Source organism: Cryphonectria parasitica, assembly GCF_011745365.1.
Source record: "Cryphonectria parasitica EP155 unplaced genomic scaffold M406scaffold_11, whole genome shotgun sequence".
Taxonomy (NCBI): Eukaryota; Fungi; Ascomycota; class Sordariomycetes; order Diaporthales; family Cryphonectriaceae; genus Cryphonectria; species Cryphonectria parasitica.
Genome location: NW_024468919.1, coordinates 579738 through 596673, shown reverse-complemented (window position 1 = coordinate 596673; position 16936 = coordinate 579738). Strand labels below are relative to the sequence as shown.

The 16936-nt window shown below is 53.6% G+C and overlaps 3 protein-coding genes across 3 annotated transcripts; 2 read left to right on the top strand and 1 right to left on the bottom strand.

Annotated features, from left to right (window-relative positions):
* The first annotated feature begins 191 nt into the window (after positions 1-191).
* On the top strand, positions 192-878 carry M406DRAFT_324884 (uncharacterized protein). The gene has a single exon (XM_040919920.1). It carries the CDS (start codon positions 256-258, stop codon positions 427-429), a length of 174 nt encoding a protein of 57 aa, XP_040770999.1. The 5' UTR covers positions 192-255; the 3' UTR covers positions 430-878.
* Positions 879-5979: 5101 nt separating this feature from the next.
* Positions 5980-7303, top strand: Pfa3 (putative Pfa3, Palmitoyltransferase; the record flags this gene model as incomplete). The annotated part of the gene is made up of 3 exons (XM_040925835.1): positions 5980-6172; positions 6273-6605; positions 6684-7303. The coding sequence occupies 3 exons, from the start codon at positions 5980-5982 to the stop codon at positions 7301-7303; spliced, it is 1146 nt and encodes a 381-aa protein (XP_040771101.1).
* A 1140-nt stretch (positions 7304-8443) lies between these two features.
* Positions 8444-10374, bottom strand: M406DRAFT_269746 (putative cytochrome P450 oxidoreductase; the record flags this gene model as incomplete). The annotated part of the gene is made up of 3 exons (XM_040918024.1): positions 8444-8601; positions 8694-9189; positions 9307-10374. The coding sequence occupies 3 exons, from the start codon at positions 10372-10374 to the stop codon at positions 8444-8446; spliced, it is 1722 nt and encodes a 573-aa protein (XP_040770998.1).
* Between the last annotated feature and the right edge of the window lie 6562 nt (positions 10375-16936).

The following is a 16936-nucleotide window of genomic DNA, read 5'->3' as shown; positions in this document are numbered from 1 at the left end:
CGCGTCGAGAGAGCATGGCCGCCGTGATGACTCTCAGGCTGCTTGGCCCCGTCGTTGCTTGTGACTGTTCCAGGCAACTCTCCGGGAGGGACGACATGGAGGAATTGTGATAACGCGATCGAGTCGACGGTCTGGACCCAGATGCGGATGAGTCTACCGAGATGTTTTAGGAGGCACTGCAAGTCATCAGTAGGGGGGCCCAGGGTACCCTTCTCGGATTTCCTCCACTAAGGGCTCGTCGAGAGGGAGAAAGAGATGGGAACAGAGAGAGGAGGGCTAGGCGCTCTTCTCTGCCTCGCCGTCAAGGTGGCAGCGAGTCGTCCCCAAGCTCCAGGCCAAATTGTGCCGTGGCTGCCGCTCGTCCTCCTCCATCCCGTCTTCCCCCCGGGCGCAGCATCCGAGAGCTCTGGCCCAAATGTGCACACGTGAGGACGCAAGGAAGGTAGGTGGTGAGTGCGCAGCAGTGGTGACATAGTGAGGCGGCATGCACAGCAACCTCGGTGGCCGACGGTATTGATTGGACTGCTGATGGGTGGAAGAAAACGGGGACAGCGAAGGCAGCGACGGAGCCATGAGGCCAATAAGCCCGCAATTCCTCCACATGAGATCCGATAGAAATTAGCTTTGACCGAGATATCGGCATAACACCTATGAGGGAGCTTCTCATTCTCGGCGAGGATGACCCGGGAACGACGAGGAGACGACACAGGCTGGAGACGTCTGGTTGGCTGAATTATGTTCGATGCTAAGTCAATATAGCCACACAGGCCATTCTAGACTGTTCCGACCCCTGGGGAGGAAAGAAAGGGAGGAGAGAAGAGAGAAAAAAAAGCCGCAGCACGATGCGCAGGTGGAATCCTATGCGATAGTCGTGAGAGAAAAAGTACTACAAGGGATTGAGGGAGGGGGGAAGAGAGAGACAGAGAGCGTGTAAGTGGGGATAGAGAGGAAGGAGAGACTGAGAGCTAGATTGCGGGGGGGGGGCTGGTCTCATCCAAACAGAGAGGGGGCGGTCCCCACTTTGAGCCGCATTAATTTGCAGTAAGTAAGAAAGCCCAGCGGGTATGGTAAGACCTACCGAGGGGGATGGGCCTTCCCAAGGCTCCAGCCCAAGAAATTCCCCAATTAGTGGATTCAAAGAAGAGAGACTCAGCCATCGCCCGAAGGTTTAGTACTGTGACTGAAGAAGACTGGCATCATCATCCTAGGCGTCATCTCCGGCTTGGGCCTCGTCCCAGAGCAGAGCCGCATGCCGCCCTACGTACACTCGCAGAGCGCCCCGAAACCAGCGAGCATCGCGGTGTGAATCCTCCCCGTCCCCATTTCCTTCCTCTGTCCCCTACCATGCCCCAACACGGGGCCTTTGACTCACCTGAAGCATGTGCACACCGAAATGCATCATCGATCGGCGACAAGGGAAGACCAGCTTTCTTAAGCCGCTGAGCCTCCTCCATTGATCGAGGTTACCATCGGGTCTTTGGTCCATGTCGTTTGTCGTCCTTGCGTGAATGGTGGGGTACATCTCTTGCGCACGATGATCAACAATCGCCCAGGACACTGATTCGTTGGTTCTGCTGGCTCTCGCGTCCTTCTGCCTGGGACTGTGGCTCGGTGCGGCCGAACTATCCCAGGGCGTTTCTCCAGCGGTTTGTGATTATGCATATTAGCACATGCACGTGGTCTTTCGAGTCATAATAGGCGTGACGCTTGGTGCATGCGTAGCTGCGCAACGGTGCTTGCCCGTCTTTGTCCCTCCCTCCCCGCGGCCCTCTCTCCTTCCTTTGAGTCGCATTGCCCTTCCGTGTCCAAGGTCTGCCGGGTTCCCCTCCTCCACGCTGCCCATACGTGTCCACGCATCTTCTCTCTCTCCTCATCGTCCTCCCTACATCTCATCACGTATGGTTCCCATGGCCTGGCATGAGAGGTGACGGATGCATGGCCATGTCGTTGAGCCTTGGATGGTGATTGGGAATGGACGCGTCGTCGGCCTCGTCTTCCTCAACCAGGTTCTCTTTTCTTGGCCATGGTCATAGTGTTGTTGCCCTTGGCTAATCGTGATCTTTCTCTCGGGGCCCTCTCTCCATCATTGAAGAGCCGTCCTCGTTGGTCGTCATCATTGCCGATATCATTCCCTCCTGGTCGAACTTGTCGAAGCATTCAGTTGACTGGGGCTACCTCATGAGAGGCCTTGAACCCGAAACACATGTCCGACTTGGACATGAAATCATGCCATTGCTGGGCCATGATCAGAGGAAGCCCAGTTGTCTGGTCATGGAGGGGATTCTGGATCCTAAATCTCGGTCCTCAATAGCTGGTGCATCGCTCGCCAGGGAAAATAGTCCTCCATATTGTTGGGATACGCACGGCATCTTCATGAAGTCTTGACAGCCCAAATGCTTCATCATCAAAGGGTGTTTCATGCCAAATCTTAGGAAAACGGGCTGCTGAACAATGAGAAAAGAAAGGCCCATATACAGGTAGAACGATATTCCGTATCGAATCATGCTGCTAAGGCCTTAGTAGGGTAGCAGGTGGTAAGGAGAAGAGATGAAAAGAGAAGGCAGGGAGGAGGGGAAAATAGTTGATTGATTTCTTCTTGGGCTGAAGTGGATTGGAGTCGACGACGATTGAACACCAGTGGTCGTTCATCGTTTCCTTTCGGATCAAATGTCTTGCCAAGCAAACTATGGGGAGCGAACAGAATGAGACGAGGTAATGACTTACTATCACCGAGCCTGATGACTGCCTAAATAGGCGTGGACTCTCGTGGGCCTTCACACATGAAAGCTGTCGAGTTTGAGTAGGAAGTTATCCAGAATGATGCTAACTACCTGAAGGTGGCCAGCCCAAGAAAAGCAGAGGAAGAAGGGAGCCGAAGGGAACGCTCTCGGCCTCTTTTATACCTCGAATATGAATCATTGAGGCTCAAAAGAAAAAGAAAACAAAAGGAACTTTTGTCTGCGTGTGATCGTGTATACGGGCGTGTGGTACTGTGGCTGGCTAAGTAGCCAAGAACAAAAGGGTGTGGTCAGAAGTGCAGGTTATCATCATGGTACCTAGCCTGTTTCATGCCCTAAGGGGTAAAGGAGAAGAGAGCAGAGGGGTCAGGATGTATTCACACCGGTGAGGCAGCGTTGGCTTTTTCTATAACATATGACATGACCCGCCCGAGGCTGTCGCAGTTTAAGATGGCCTTATAGTCGGTGTCTGATGACTGGACGGTCGTGTAGTCAGGCCTCAGACGCGGGAAGCCAGGCGGCCATGTCGAGACCGGGGTTTGTTCCGCTTCGAGGTACTTGCCTCTTTTCAAGCTCTTACAGCTCGTCATATGATTATGATATAAGATACGTGTCATCTAATGAACCTTGTCAACCTATTATTGTCCTTTTGAGGCTCATTTTCTGCCCATTAAGCGCTATAATCCGGGGTTAGCCTCTCGCCGAGCTAAGATGAGGCCGAATCCACGTAGTCGGTAATTCTCCACTGCCAGGGGTGTCGAAGAAGCCACAGTCGAGTTCGCACAGAGACGTGAATGAGCTTTTCTCAGTGGACATCACTCTTCTGGTCTAAAGAGACCCACACCCTGATGGGGTGAAGGATTGTGAAATGATCGACGATGTTCGTCTTCCGTCATGTCTGGGCGAGACTGTCGAGATATAAAAGGTCATTGGTGTGAATCTGCCCCGTCGCAGAGCCTGACCAAGTGCCTGAAAACACCATCAAAAGCATAGGGCGAGAATTATGCATCAGGGCCTATATCGTGGCGTGTAGACGGTGTTTGTGCAAAAAATATTTCCGCGCAGGCAGTGCTATGCATGTTGGGTCGTGAACCAGCAAGTGAGTTGAGCGGGTAGCATATTCCAATACATCATCAGACGGACGACCCCACCTCGATGGGAAATAACACTACCAACATGGCTCGTCCATGTTCCAAGAAGAACCGCTGACCTTTAGGAAACTGCTGTATGCCACACGATGCGAGGTGGCAACAGATATATGCGTGCCTTGTGTGGATTTGCTCGGAACAATATCGTTATTTCAACCTGCACGAGTAGCCGCAGGATTTTGAAATTCGCCGCTGCCATAAGTCGCATGTTTGGCTTCTTTCAGTTGAATGATTGTCATCTCTGTGGGCCTTTTTGACGCCCTTTTCATTCCGTACCTGAAAGACGGTCGGACTTTTTCGTTGGGTGCACAGAGGAGACACGCGAGTGTGCAGTTGGCGGTTGTGCTGCAAGGCAGCATTGATCATTCTTCAGGCGGTGGCGGAGTATCTAGAAGTTTCTAAACTGGACGCTGGAAAAAGTAAAATAAGGGCAAATTAGAGAAGAAAAAGAAAACGAATGAAATGGAAGAAAGAATAGGAATAAAAAGAAGAAGTAGAACAAGCACACGAGATCCTCGGGCCTTACTGGCCATCAGTATGAATGGGACAGCATTACTACTGTGATAATAATGGTATGTTATTTCTTTCTTATGATGGTAGATGGGTCATCCTCCTTCTAAATATGGCTACCAATTAATTCATGAACCAACGGACCAGCACACCCGTCATCGAGCGACTTTGAAAACGAACACACAGAGATGAGATCCCACTAAATTTCTGTGCCAAATATAAAGGAGAAGGAGGGAGGAGAGAATATTGAACAGGGGCCGAAGCAATCAAATTGGACGAGTGGTAGGTGCCCAGCTTTCATTTTACTATTTTTTCTAATCTCGTGTGGCGTTTGGTGACCTCTGGAGAGGCAGATGGATCCGAGCTGAGACCAGCAGCAGGCTCGCGGTTGGATCCACGTCTTGGGCTATGGCGCAGTGAAATGTTGTCTGCCTGGTTCGACTGGTGCAGAGCCGTCCGCTCCGTTTCGTCTGCCACCGAGTTTTCCTTTTCTGCATCGTGCACAAAGCGTTTGCCCCGGGTGAGAGGTTAATTATATTTAATATTAAATTTTCGAACCATCGTACTATGATGCCTGGAGCGCGTAACTCGATTAGGCGGAAATCACGGGCAATATGGCAGGGGGGGTGCTGATCCATGCCCGATAGTCAGGTACAAGCAATGGCGGGTATAATCTCTACACGATGGCAGTACTTCAGTATCCTCAGTACATACAATTCGCAGTACTCAAGCATGTATCGATGAGGAGTCACCAGGGCTGCTGCTGTATGAGTACAGGGTGTGCTGGGGATACTTGGCTACTAATTGCTTAAGTACTTACTGCTTAGCGTAGGCATGATGGCCAGGCAGCAGCAGGGTTGGTCTTCTGCAAGGACAACTTGCTCCAGACAACTCAGCAACAAGCTGTCAATTAGAGAGAGAAAAATATAATGTCGTCATGCCCCTCACCCCACACGGCACAAGGGCCTGTTGACGAGATTCAAGGCTGATGAGATGCTATGTGCTCCTAGCAGATGTCTTCTATGTACTACTACTATGCACAGTGTGCAATATGTTGGCTTGCACTCTCTCCTCCAACCTGAACTTTTGGGAAGTGAGCGTTATGATATAGATTATGTCCTGCCTGCCTTATTATCTCTTTGTTGCTGCAGAGCACCTGCCTAATTTTGGATATCGCCGACATGGGCAACCGCCATCTGAAGAGGGTACCGGGTTGAGATGAGGAAGAAGAAAAAAATTGCAAGACACACAACCTAAACGCTAATCCTCTGCCCGTTCTAATGTCACCTACCCACTCACCAGTCTCCACAAAGCTCTCCATCGGCTCAAGCCCCCCATGTGGCCTCCACCCTCTTCGCACCCACACTCTCTCTTGTCCTTGTTTGGTTGGTCCGTTTTGCCGTTCGTTCACATGTCTCTGCTAAGGCAGTCCGTCTTGGGTCTGGAGATTGGTAAACCAAGTAAGCTCTACTCCCCCCCCCCCTCTTTCTCATCTATATCCTTCCCTCTTCATCACAACACTGCTAGTCGCGTGTTGAAGAGATCACTTCGAAACGTGGCGTGGCGTTGACGTGGTGGCAGGAATGGCTGAAGGCTCCAGGCCTCCTTCAGTGGCGTCCCTCGCGGCAGCCTCTGTCGCGCCCCAGGAGAAGTGCACGATCCAGTCGCGAGCAAGAAGCCACAAGCCCCCGACGCGTTGGGCGACGCGTATCATTCCCTTGTTTCTTCTCTGCGTCATTACTTTCTCTTCCTGGACACTCACAAAGCCTATTTGTGGTAAGTATCCTTCTTCCCCCCTGCGCAAAGACGCCTGAGACCAATGTTGGATGGGATGCTAATTTGAACCTTTTCCCTCTCTGCCTTCCTCCCTGTTCAGTCGACTTCTTCTTTCGCAGGCACGAGAATCGCAAGGCCATAGCCTTTCTCGTTTTGCACTATGTCTTCTTTGTCCTCATGCTCGTTTCCTACGGCCGCACTCTTTATGTTGTGAACTACGTGCCGGGTCTGGTCCCTCGTCTGCCGAAACTGGGCCTCAAGCACTTTTTCACCCGCAATGTCTTCACTTGCCGGAGCGATGGCATGCCCCTCTGGTGCCATGACTGTCAGAACTGGAAACCCGAGCGGGCTCACCATAGCCGTGAGATCCAGAGATGCGTGAGGAAGATGGATCACTACTGCCCTTGGGCTGGAGGCATGATCGGGGAGACCTGTAAGTTCACTCGACGGAGCAGCCGGTCCGACAAGGTTGGGGTGGGGTTGGCATTCCCTGCTGACCTATCCCTTGCAGCCTTCAAGTTCTTCATCCAGTTCTGCAGCTATGCCTCCATCTACTGTGGCGTGTGCCTATCTGCTGCCGCTTACGTGACCAACCGGCTCGTTAGGGGAGGCGCGCCCACCTCCACTCCGGCCATCGTGCTCATTGCTGTTGCCGGCTTCTTCGGCCTTTTTGCCTTCACCATGGCGGCTCTCTCCATCCGTTATGCCCTCCTCAACCTGACTAACGTGGAGAATCTCAGCGGAGGCGACAAAGTCTACCAACTGGCCGTCCGGGTACCCTTGGACCCGGACCCCAGTGCCGAGTACATCCCTTCGATGGTCAATGGTCACGAGACCGTCGTCTTCCCACTTGCGGATCCAGACTTTGATGGCAACCGGTACATCTTCCTCCACTCCGGCGCAGAGGCCGTCAACCGTCCTCCCCCGGAGCACAAGTTCGCCCTCGTTAAGACCGATAGGGGCGACAATCCCTGGGACACAGGATCGTACTACACCAATTTCACGTCTGTCATGGGTGACATGGGCCCACTAGACTGGTTGCTTCCGGTACGATTCTCGCCGTGCTGCGCTTATAACTGCGATTACCCCATGGGCCCGGTTCTCAAGAAGCTGCGTGAGCGCCTGGAGTAAACACTACCATCATGCAGCAGCTCCAGCAAAAAGACGGACAGATCAACCCCCGCTTTCTTGACGGTGACAGAGGGCTGTCTCAATTGTGTGTCCTGCTTACGATTGCGGATTATATAATCCCCGACCTCCAACAAAGCCTGTGTCGGATAATCTGTATCATGTTGTTTCGTTTCGTTTTCTGTGTAATTTTCCTACTTATTTCCTCTTCCTGGGTAGCATTTTTCGGCGAATGGATGGACTTTGTATCGGGATATGGATGAACGGGAGTTGTCGGACTGTCACCTTACTATACTTGTTGTTGCGAATACCCCAGCTATGGTGTCAGGAAGACTATGTGAGCATTCTCAAGCATTTTCAGGGCGAAGGCCTAGCATTTTCTTATTCTATGTCGGTAAATTGGTTCGTCAGAGAACCACGGACGCGGACTGGGACTGGACTGGTCGAATGACCATCTAGCTATACTTACAACCTTGAACACCTCTAGGGCCGGGTGGTGCACTAATAACGAGAGACCAAGAGAGAAAGAAAGAGAAAGGCCGAAGATATCATGCAATGCAAATCATCGGCGAATAATTGATCTCGTCGGAGTTCGGGTCTCTCCTTTACTGTGCTACTCTGCCGGCTGACTTGACTCGGTGAGGCGCGCGCCTCTGGAGCCCATGACAAGAAAAGCCTGAGGTCCGGTATTCAGGAGCCAGCTAGCTCACCATACGAGGCATCGTTCTGAGCAGGCCGCGCCAGTGACTGTCAAGCCTGCACCGGATGACACACTGTGGGAACGTGTCGAGGTTCCAGATCGAGCTATGCCGGCCAGTGCATCTTGCTATGCCCCTGTTGACTCGTCTCTGTGCCGAGTATCAGTGGATTTCCACGAGAGATGCCGCCTCTCACGAAAATTTGGCCAGGACGGCGGACACGATACCAATCATAGACCACATATGGTAAGCTTCGACTATTTCCCGGCAGCCAATCCTGAAACATGCAGCGGGCAGCTCGGCAGAATGAGGTGGACACAGTCTAAGTATTTTTCTTTCATCTCTCTCTCTCTCTCTCTCTCTCATTTACTTATGGTACATGCAAGGGAAACTCCTTTCTGCTCGTGCGATGCCTCGGCCAACCAGCGCGGCCAGTCTCCCCTTTCTAGATCTGTTTCATGCGGGCATAGCACTGACATGGACTCCGGGTGAGCTTCGAGAAGGCGTCATTGCTGTCGAGGGCTTGAGGGAGGGGCAAAAACTCAAAATTGAGCGTCAGGATGACGAGCATGATCCGGAACTGCTGGGAGGCGAATTTCCGACCTGTTTTTATTTTTATTTTTTAGACGGCATATCAGCAAAAGCAAAGCCTCGCTGGTAAGAATGAGAAAAGGTATTAAAATCTCGGGACTCACCAAAGCAGCCTCGCGGCCCCGCAGAGAAGGCCAGCTTCGGCACGGCCTTGGCATCAAAAGTGCCGTCGTCTCGTATCCATCTCTCCGGGTGGTAATCGGCCATGTCGGCCTCCCAGACGGTGCGGTAGCCGCCCTTGTTAGCCCTGCTGTTCTCGCTGCGGGCGGACTCGGGCACGACGTCGTCGCCAAAAGGCTCATGGGCGACGTAGGTGCTGCAGACGACGGTGGCGCCCTTGGGAATGCGGCGGCCCAACAGCTCGGTGTCGCATGATGTCTCGCGCACCACCTCGGGAATGATGTTGCCTACACGCACGAGCTCTTCAACCGAAGCATCCAGGTAGGGAATCTCGGCAGTCAGGATGGCTTGGACGTCCGGGGTCTTTGGGGTTGCGAGAAAGTGAGCGCGCAGAGCGGCACGCAGCTTGGTCTGCTCGACCTGGTTCTGGGTGAGTATCTTGGCCATCCAGGCCAGGAGGGTGGCTGTTGTCTCGTGGCCCTGGGGACGAATTGAGTTGGGGCTGTCAGTCAAGAAGGCAACTGAATGGGTTGGGGGCGGAAGGGATTGTGAAAAAGCGAGGCCGCACAATGGAGGGAGATGATGTTTCTGCCTTACCGACATCAGGAGCAGGAAGAGCTCATCGTACATGTCGTCCGTGGTAGGACGGTAGATATCGGCGGGCGAAACCTTGGCAAATCTCCTCAGCGCCCTGTCGAGAGCACACACATCCCTCTTCTCTGCAATGGACTCATCGTTCTTCCTTTCTCCGAGATCTGCAAACCTCGCCTTGGAGCTCTCGATCAGCTCCCTCATCAACCTCGTCTTGGTGGCCCAGTGGCGCCTCCAGGTCGGCGTCAGCGAGTAATAGAAGTGCAGCAGGCCTGGAACGGGGCTCATGAGCGTCGATGGGATCAGCGAGAGGAAGTACACGGCGGCCTCCCACTCGTCGCTGCGAGGCGCGGTGGGCATGCTCAACGGCTCGTCCCTCTCGTCAGGACCTTCGGTGGGTGGCGGCAGACTGCCGACGGCGGCGAGCACGGCCTCGGTCTCGGCTTCGACCATGCGCAGGTCGGAGCCAAGCATGGCCTTCCAGATGACTTCGAAGGTGGCAATCTTGAAGTCTTCGGCAACCCAGAAAGGCCTGCCTCGGGCTGCGGTGGTCTTGGCGGCGAAGAGGGTAACCAAATCGGAAGCGGCGCGGTGCATAACGGGGGCGGCAACGTCGCGCAGATAGCCGACAGAGATGACGTCCGTCCACAGGCGGACCTGAGCGCGCCAGACGAGGCCCTTGACCTTGCAGATGCTGGCGCCAGGGACGAGAGGCCGGAAAGGGGCGATGGTGGCGCGGCTCTTGTCGAACTCGCGGGTGCGGTTCTGCAGCAGGTCTTCCACCTCCTGGGTGTCGTTCACGTATACCATGGGCCGCCAGAAGGGGGCTAGGAAGAGCTGGATGACGGGGGCGCCGAGGTGGGCGAATTGGGGCCGGGTCATGCGCGAGGGGTCGCCTTCAGCCTGGGCGGCGGCTGTCAGTTCGGGGATGTCGCCCAAGAGCCGGCGCGTCGAGGACGGGTTGTACGGGATACCAGGGTAGGGACGGCGGCGGTAGGCAAGGCGATAGAGGTGGAAGAGGGTGGTTGTCAGCAGAACCAGCAGGAGGGCGGCTAGAAGCTGGAGGGCCGTCATGGTAGTGACGGTGGTGGTGTTGGTGGTGAAGCCTGCCATGCCGGTGGAGGTTCATGGAGGGGAGGAGGGTGTGTGAACCTCTTGGTACGATGATCTATATGGTATATTTTGTATGGAGATGTGTGTAAGTATAATGCAATTTGTTGTATCGTACATGAGTACACTGAAAGAAGGAGGACGACGACGAGGAAGAATAGGAAGAGGCATGATGGCTTCTTATTTAAGGCACTGCTGGAACTGACCTTGACTGTCCGCATGCACAAACATCTCCATCCTTTGTCACACTTAGAAGGGCATGTAGCAGAAGTGCTGTGGTTGAAGGCCCTCGATCAATGTCTAGCAGCATCTGCTCATGGGTGGTGGTATTGTTCTCATCCAGAAGTTGATATTGTGCCCTGGCGGCGCGGCGTTGCGACCCACCACACTGCAGACAAAGAGACTTGGCCAAACCATAAGCCTTGCACGAACCTTCTCCTTCCCCCGCCCCATTTCTCTTTCCATGCAACAGATCGTCCTTGTCCGGGAAGTAAATTGAACCAGCATTTCATCCCACCGTAGCGTGAAGATGAGGTCACCACCTCCCCAAAAAATGGGAGGAGAAGAAAAAGAGAAGAAAAAAAAAGAAGAACTGTTTTTAGTGACGATAATGTCGACAAAAGTCCGTTCCCTCCTGTAGTGCATTGCTGGCCCTTGAGAGAACCCTCCCCCCCCCCCCCCCCCCCAAAAAAACATCCCCTTGTACGGTAAACTAGCTTTGGGTGGTTTGCTCCTTCCAGTGCTCTCCCTGCCTACAATTGCTGCTGCCGTTTCTTCCGTCGTTCCTGCCATGCAACCACTGCGTCTGTTCTCCCTCACAACAAACTTCCGGTCTGACCTGAAAGAGAGAGAAATTCCTTGCTCAGCGCAGCCTCACCTCAGGGTTACCAACAAGACTCCCTCCAAAATGTGACGTGATGGCTGCGTTTCACCACCCACCTCTTTTTCCTGCATGTCTTATCAGGCTCGGTAGCCAATGACTTCGTATACTGACCCCTGCACCACCACACGCTTCACTTTCAGCTTTTCTCTCTCTCCCATACACAAGACCAACAGCAAAATTTGCGTGGGTCTGCCATGATCAACTTTTTTCTTCTGTTATCCCCCGCTCGCTTCCCTTCCAGTCGTAGGCATTATAGTTCTCTATTTTTACCTTTTTTGGTTTCTTGAGGCTCCAGAGGGGCTCGTTACGCCCTGGGGTCACATCGACGTGACTCGCTCGAGGGACTTTTGCGCCACCCGTGGTCTAGTCTACCGCAAACTGCTGCTCCTGTTTTCCCTCCCTCTTCCTCCACCTTGTAGCTTAGACCTGTTGTTGTTATACCTTCGAACAACATCAAATGGGGAACATCTCGCCGGCGCCGAGGATATTTGGCCGATGTGGTAGAGGGGGCCGGGAGGAAAATAAGGAAATATGGGGCCAGCCGTTGTCACGTTACTGGTTGTTTGGGGGGGGGGGGGGGTTGTCACCTAGTATGACCATATGAGAGCAGCTCTGCCCTTCGGAGTTGTACGTTGCCACGAGGAAAATGCTGACCACCCCAACCACGAAGGAGGGTGAACAGACTGCTCCATCATGGAACACCACGCGAGATCAGCAACTGCTCTGTATACTCGACCTACCTCTCGGCCATGCTTCCTCATTGCAGTTAGCCATCGCGGTCCCAACCCACTGGAGCCGAGACGAGGCTGCGTGCCCCTGGAAGAGATAATATTGAAGCAGAGGACCTATAGGAGTTCCCGACAGGCCTTCTTTCTTTCTCTTCTTTGCTTCCTTCTTCTCGGACATGCAGGATGACTGCATGGATCTCCCGGGGCTTGTGGCCATACGGAAACTGCACCGTACGGCTGCGTGCAGTTGCAGTGGACATATTCTCTTTTTCTTTGTGTACACGGCGGCTATGGCATTGATGTGAGCGGAGATGCGTAGGATAAAGGGACGTCCAGGACAGGCAAGAGGGCACGGAAACCAGGCCCGAAGATCGTGCTCGGGAGAAATATGAGGCTCTGTCTGGACCTCCCCCCCCCCCTGGGGCCCTCGTGCCTCTCGTTCTCTGGCGAGTGAGTGATCAGAACGGCCAGATTGGGGTGTGGTAACGCTAAAGCGGAGCTGCAGATCTCATGCCTGACCTGGGAACAGCATGGAGCGCAAAGAGCTTGTCCAAGGCAGATACTCGAGCCAGCTTGGCTGTAGGAATTCCTCGGTGTCACTGCATCTGGTTCACGCTTCGATACTAAACTGCATCTCGTATCGGGTTGGTTGCCGAGAAGGTGGCGTGGCGCCCAGAACGAACCAACGCAGGGCTGAGCTTCCAGAACATCAGAGGCTGGGGACTTCTCTTCTCTCTCTCTTCGGTACAAACGGCTCTCCCACGAAACGAAGGATCAAAGCTGCTTCGGCACGTCAGACGTTGAAATTACTGCTACACAAGAGATGGATTGGCTGTCCAAGTTTCCGGGACGAGCAGCTAGCTAGCGTTAGCAGATGCGTATCACGTTGCCTTTTTGGCTCCCTTGCGCATCTTCTCACCCCCCTCAACCCCCCACTCCGTTTGCCTTCTTTGCCCTCCTCCTACCTGCCTCCCTTTTTACTCTCCATTCTCCCATCCACCGCTCTACCCCATACCCCCCAGCCTCCTCGCTCTCGATGTTACTTCCCCCTCGCTCCTCCCCATCAACGATCCTGGGCCGTCAGCCACCTCAGCGTCGTTGATAGCTACCGTACTCCTGGTTATGACCATGGAAATATCCTTGTTCATGATCGTAGGCCTGGTGGTAGCAGCTTCCTTGGGGCACAGCCCGGCACTTGTAGCACCGACGATGAGAACAACTTGCGTCCTCGCAGACCTGGCTATCAGAACGGTTCATGTTCTGGAGGAGGGGTTTTGTCTGGGCGCAAACGCAGCCTGTTATGTAGAGGTGTGTGTGTTAGAACTTCATGTCTTCAAAACATGGTGTACACTTCTCTTGGATATATAAATATATTCTCATCTTCTCTCCCGATGAGGAGGATCAGATGACACAAAATGAGGGAACAACCACTACGCACAATACCAGTGGCCCGAAGCATTCGAGTAAGATTCCGTGCCACCCCTGTATAGCTCATCAGGATCTCTACATCATGTGCTGATGACAGAAGCGGTAGGCGAATGGGGAGAGACTTTACATTTTGAGTGAGTGATGGTAGAGACCCTGGACTCGTTTGGGGATGAGGGCCCTGGGTAGTGGAACAGCTAGACTGTACACACGCGTGAATCGGCAGGTCGACTAGCAGCACAGAGACGATGCAAAGAGCCAAGATGGTTCAGGTTTAAAACACCAAAAGGACAGACCGATCGCGTGCTGTGAACCGCGATGACTAGAAATGTTGTGACGACCTTGTCTGTCGATAGAGCTGGACAGCAACAGACACCACCGCATCTTCCACAATACATGGATATATATATATATATATACTTTTATATATGTAGAGAAAGCAGTTATGAGCCGTGTCCATCTGCTACAGCAACTATTGAGCCTCATCTCTGGCCCAGATTGCTTTGCAAGGTCAAGGGAGGACAACATCGAAAATGCTAGCATAAATTCGGGCCTCTGGGACAAAACGTCAGCCTCGACACAACCGAGATGATGTTCTCACCAGGTGGCTACGGCTCAACAGCCCTTTTTAGGGCAAAGTGTAGTCTCCGGGCGGATCCACCGAGCCCTCGTCCAGGGCTTCAAAGCTCTCGTAGGATCCTGTGGTGTGCCCATCTCGTCACTCTCGGGGTGTCGAGAATGCTGCTGTGCCAGTACACGATGAATAGCTGGGAGGTCCGGGTGGGGGAGAAGCTCCACGCTCGACCCGGAAGGAAGGGGGAGGGGGGCGGGAGGAAGTAGATGCGTGACGCTGTAGGCCGAGAATGTGTGGAGCAGTGGAGATGGAGTCAAGAAGCTGCACCAAAGAAGTAACCTTGGAACGTGGAGGCTGGTAGGGTAGGGCGCCGGTCAGGACGATATGGAGCCGCGCAAGGGGGTCGCACATCCTGCGAAGGGGAAAGAAAAGGTCGACTGTGGGCTCCAAAATCCTACCTGGTGGGTAGACGGGGCGCTAGAGCTTCTGGTTGGCGGTGGAAGCTTCCTGGAAGCTTCTGAAACCTCTCTGCACTTGCCACGCTCGAGAGACCGATGCCCGGAGGGCGTTGTCAGTGTGCTCATTTTGCGGGAGGCCGTAGGGCTGTCGGGGCTCGTAGCGTCGCAGAAGACGGCGAGCCGGGTCCCACCAACATGGAAAGAGAACAGAGACAGAGGAACAAAAAGAGCAAGAACAAGAGCAAGCAAAAGGAACAAGAGAATTTCGTTGTCAAGAACCCATCAAACACGTGGCCGGGCACGGCGCGCAACAACAGCAGCCTTATGAGGACCGAGGTGATAGCGGCACGCCGGCTGGTCTGTCCTTGCTCCTCAGGAGCATCGCCTGTTGGAAACAAGCCCGCCTTCATCCTTCCGTCTCGGTGTAGCAGCGTCGTGTAGAGGGCACCTGGAATACACAGCCATACCCTATCAACAACGACACGACGAGCCGTGTGCGTGTCTCTCGCCCTATAACGAAATACAAACCTGAGCACATTGACGCTGGTGATGGAAGTCACTAGTTGGTCCGGAGCCCTATTCACGCTCAAACTCTCGTCGGGATCCAATTTCTGTGATGACACATGATACTCGGATATGGAAGAAGAAGACCCGATCGGTTTCTGTCCCTCGGATGGGAAACCAGGTGTTAGGAGCCCAAAGCACGTGGGTTGGGATATGTTGTGCCCGCAGCCTTATTGCGGCAACAATGACATAGAGTTTGGACGTGGTTCCTCGTCATCTGACACTGTGCATATGCACGACAGACAATGTTAGGACGATCTAGGTCCCCCATGTGTCTTGGCCCAGACCCCGAGGAATCTTCGTTGCACCATACTCTGCGATCACAAGGGTTTGATAGACTGCATAGGAGTGAAGGAACCCCTCCTTCCGGCCAGGGTCCCGACGCGCCTCGGTTCGCCCTGCGGTTCAAGGTCAGCAACTTGTACATAATGGAAGAACAACGTGTGTGTGAGAGTGAGAGAGAAAGAGAGAGAGAGAGAGGAGAGAGAGGAATATGGCCAGGACAGTAATTGACGAGAGCCTCTCTGTGCAATCCTGAACATCACTTTCGAGGCTATGATGCGGTTTCCATTGCTGGGCCGCCCGAGTATATGTCGGGCACTGAGGCCGAATTTTTGTCGTGAATGAGCACTTGATGTTAGACTCAGGGCCCGGCATATTACTGTCGTATGTTGAGGTTCTAGGTCACGGCCGATCGAGGCCGTGGCGATGTCTAGCATGCATGCTCGGGAATGCAGACACATCGTGAAGTAGCAACAGACCGAACTAGGACGCAGCATCGGGGCGAGCACGAGCAAAGCAGGAGTGACGGTCCTCCAGCTCATCGACATGCTTGCTTCGACCGAGACCAAAGCCACATGCGTTGCTGGTTGCAGGAGTGATTGTGCTTCTTTTCGCCCTCGGCAAGCAATGCTAGGTCCCCATTATAACAGAACAAGAAGCCGTCACAGACAGGAGTAACATTGCCGCAGGCGTATCATTCCTCGATTCTCAATCAAAACAGAAAGAAAGAAAGGAGAATACAAGGAGCGACGGCGTCAAAGGCCTATATGGACGTATTATGCGACCAGAGAGAGAATGTACTGTTCTCAGGACACATGGCATAGAATCCGAAGCAGCAGTAGCAAGAATGGTCAGCTTAGATCCGATGTCTTGCAGTGTTCACACGATGTTACACTTGGGCATGTTTAGTCTTTGACGGTATCCAATCCCCCCACACTCTGTCGCTAGATAGGACAAAGGTCCCATGCGGCAGGGACAGCTGCGCAAACTGTTGCCTCTTGTGATGAGTTTGGCAGGCATTTTGAACGTACTGACCATGGAGTCGGATCTGTCTGGTCGCGACCGATGGGCTCTGACCTTGTCCACCTGGAGGAAGGGGGGCGCCGGGGGGGGGGAGGGGGAAGAGAGTTGGAGCACTGCTCGTACTTTTGGCGGAGACCCCGCCAAAGCAGTTTTTATCAAGCATATCGTCAGACAGCACAGGTTCGCACTTCGCATCCCCACGTGTGCTCATGAAATGCCAACAGCCATGTTAAAGCAAAGCTCATGGAAGCACAAAGGCAGCCGTTGCAGATTGACTACCAGATTCTCTTCAGCGTCACACTCCCCCCCCCTCCCCGGACAGTGAGAGAAAGGTAACCGAATGGACTGCCGCCGCCGGAACACAGCATGAGTAAGCACCCGGCAGCATTCAGCAAAGGATGACGGGAGGAGGAGAAGAAGAAGAAGAAGACGAAAAGGGACAAGAGTGACAAGAAGAGGGGTACGGTCTCCCCGTCCACCTGGATTGGATTGCTGCTTGCCAGATGAGGATCCGATCCTCATTTTGGTAACCCCAATGTACTGTGGAAGTTTTGGGGCTTTCATTGTGGTGCTCGCGCACTGTGGGGCC